Source organism: Vespula pensylvanica, chromosome 2, assembly GCF_014466175.1.
Source record: "Vespula pensylvanica isolate Volc-1 chromosome 2, ASM1446617v1, whole genome shotgun sequence".
NCBI classification, from domain to species: Eukaryota; Metazoa; Arthropoda; class Insecta; order Hymenoptera; family Vespidae; genus Vespula; species Vespula pensylvanica.
In genome coordinates this window covers 31246-33208 of record NC_057686.1, presented here as the reverse complement: position 1 = coordinate 33208, position 1963 = coordinate 31246, and the positions used below count along the sequence as shown (strand labels likewise).

The 1963-nt window shown below is 33.2% G+C and overlaps 1 protein-coding gene across 9 annotated transcripts in view; it reads left to right on the top strand.

The window, feature by feature from the left end:
• Positions 1-1963, top strand: part of LOC122638204 (neprilysin-4-like) — a 6998-nt gene that overhangs the window by 899 nt on the left and 4136 nt on the right. For 7 of the 9 annotated variants that reach the window (XR_006329378.1, XR_006329377.1, XR_006329379.1 and 4 more), the window contains exons 1-5: positions 7-153; positions 900-1010; positions 1092-1449; positions 1576-1671; positions 1756-1898. Coding sequence is in view for 6 of the 9 variants with exons in the window: in XM_043831033.1 (XP_043686968.1) it covers positions 904-1010; positions 1092-1449; positions 1576-1671; positions 1756-1898 (704 nt within the window). In the remaining 3 variants the exon portion in view is untranslated. Of the gene's footprint in view, positions 1-6; positions 255-899; positions 1011-1091; positions 1450-1575; positions 1672-1755; positions 1899-1963 lie in introns of those variants that run through there. The other 2 variants (XM_043831032.1, XM_043831031.1) reach the window with 2 other exon arrangements.

The window sequence follows — 1963 nt, the reverse complement described above, 5'->3', positions numbered from 1 at the left end:
TCTCTCTCTCTCTCTCTCTCTCTCTCCCTCCCTCTCTCTCTCTCTCTCTCTTTCATTAGTAATTTGGCCGTAACGCTCTTGTTCTTATCAATGTGTTAAGTGACAGCGATGAAGTTGACGCATCTTTTTGCCTCAGCATTATACCACGTAGCGGTGAGTGCTTTAACTGACATGATCTTTTTCTAATAAAACATGTTTGATAGTGGAAACAAACTACATGGATTTGAAAACTAAAAACTAAAAGAAAATTACACGTATGTATATATAGTAAAAGAATATTTATGAGAGAATGTAATGAGAGTATTCAAAAATATATATTATAATATTAAATTATTGTTCTCTGTTCATATATTGAATTATATAAAAATGATATTATCCTAATCAAATTAAATCTAGAAATGTAATTAATGTTGATTTTGAATGTTGGATGGAAAAGATTTGACATTCCGCGTCATTGTAGTAAAATGATGCGTGGGTCGAAAGTACGTTATAAGTACAATTTGATATGATTATCAATGTTGCATTTTATCGGATGAATGATAGCAAAAGTTTAAGGTCAAATCGTTGACCATTTTGCTAATTATATAATTATAATTATATTTAATTAAATGTTTATTTAGAAATGCGAATTCGTGTGTTATAATTTTGGATAGAACATTCGAATGATCACAGTTGCTTATTTACGATTTGCGATATCGTCGATATAAAATGGTTTATATATGTTTTATTCCACATTTACATTAGGTTCATCTTACCTAAAAATAAACTTCTACGAGAAATCGTTAAAATAGATATATACAATAGGTAATAATTTGTAGTGTACCTTACCTTTACAAGGATGATAATCTATATATACATACATACATACACACACATATATTTCTTTTTTTTCTTTTAAGTAAAATGAGGGGAAACGATAGGAGCCAATACGACGACGAGGATTTCTTCAGCGACGGTGGTCCTTGCCCACCTTGTCGACTTGCTATTAATGAGGAAACTGGTAGATTAAAGTACGTAATTTATGAAATTTGCTCTTCATTTTTTGTTCTTTATTAATTATTTGTTTTTTTTTTAATCTAATATTTCATTAGATGGTGCACAGAAGGCGATGATACTTGGCGATTTCGCGTCAGACTAATGCTATTGATACCCGCGGTTTTGTTGCCAATCACTATAATTTTCATTGCTTTATCGCGATCGCAAATCACCGATAAATTACCCCATCGTCGTACATTTAGCCCTATTCACAATTCTCAAGAACAGACTAAGAATAATTTCGTTGAAAATTATAATACCTTGCTTCGATCATCCGAGAGCAAAGAAACGCAACACTCTATCGATGGGGATGAAGATGAAATTCGTATCTCCGAAATTCAAACAAGTTACGTACCACCAAACGTTCATTTTTTAATACAATCTTCGAAACGACGGAAGAGGCATACGGATGCGGTAATATGTGTGTGTGTGTGTGTGTGTGTGTGTGTGTGTGAATAAGGAATTCAACTGATTGCATCGAGTATCATCGGTTTAATTTTATTTACTCTTATTTATTTATTCATTTTTCCTTGTTTGTAGGAAACAACGTTCGAAAAAAGGAACGATTACAGTGCTATCAAATCGATCGATGAAATACGCGAGAGAATCCTATGTAAGGAGAAAGAAAAAGTAGTTGTAAGTAGCAAATCCCACATAAAATAATTAGGCAAATCTTTGTAAATCATATCATAGCGAAGTTCGAGATTGATTTTAACACAGATAGCTAGTGACGTCACTGAGAAAACGACTGCAGGTACGTCGAACGACGAAACGGATTATTTTCTACTCGACTATAATCCAGAATTAGAATTCGATGAGCCCTACGCATACAGCGATATACAGGATTACGAAGATTACTCGAAGTTGGTACTCCCTTTTCTCATTTTCATCCTACGTTCACGTAGCATTTCTAATCGCATTCTGCGTT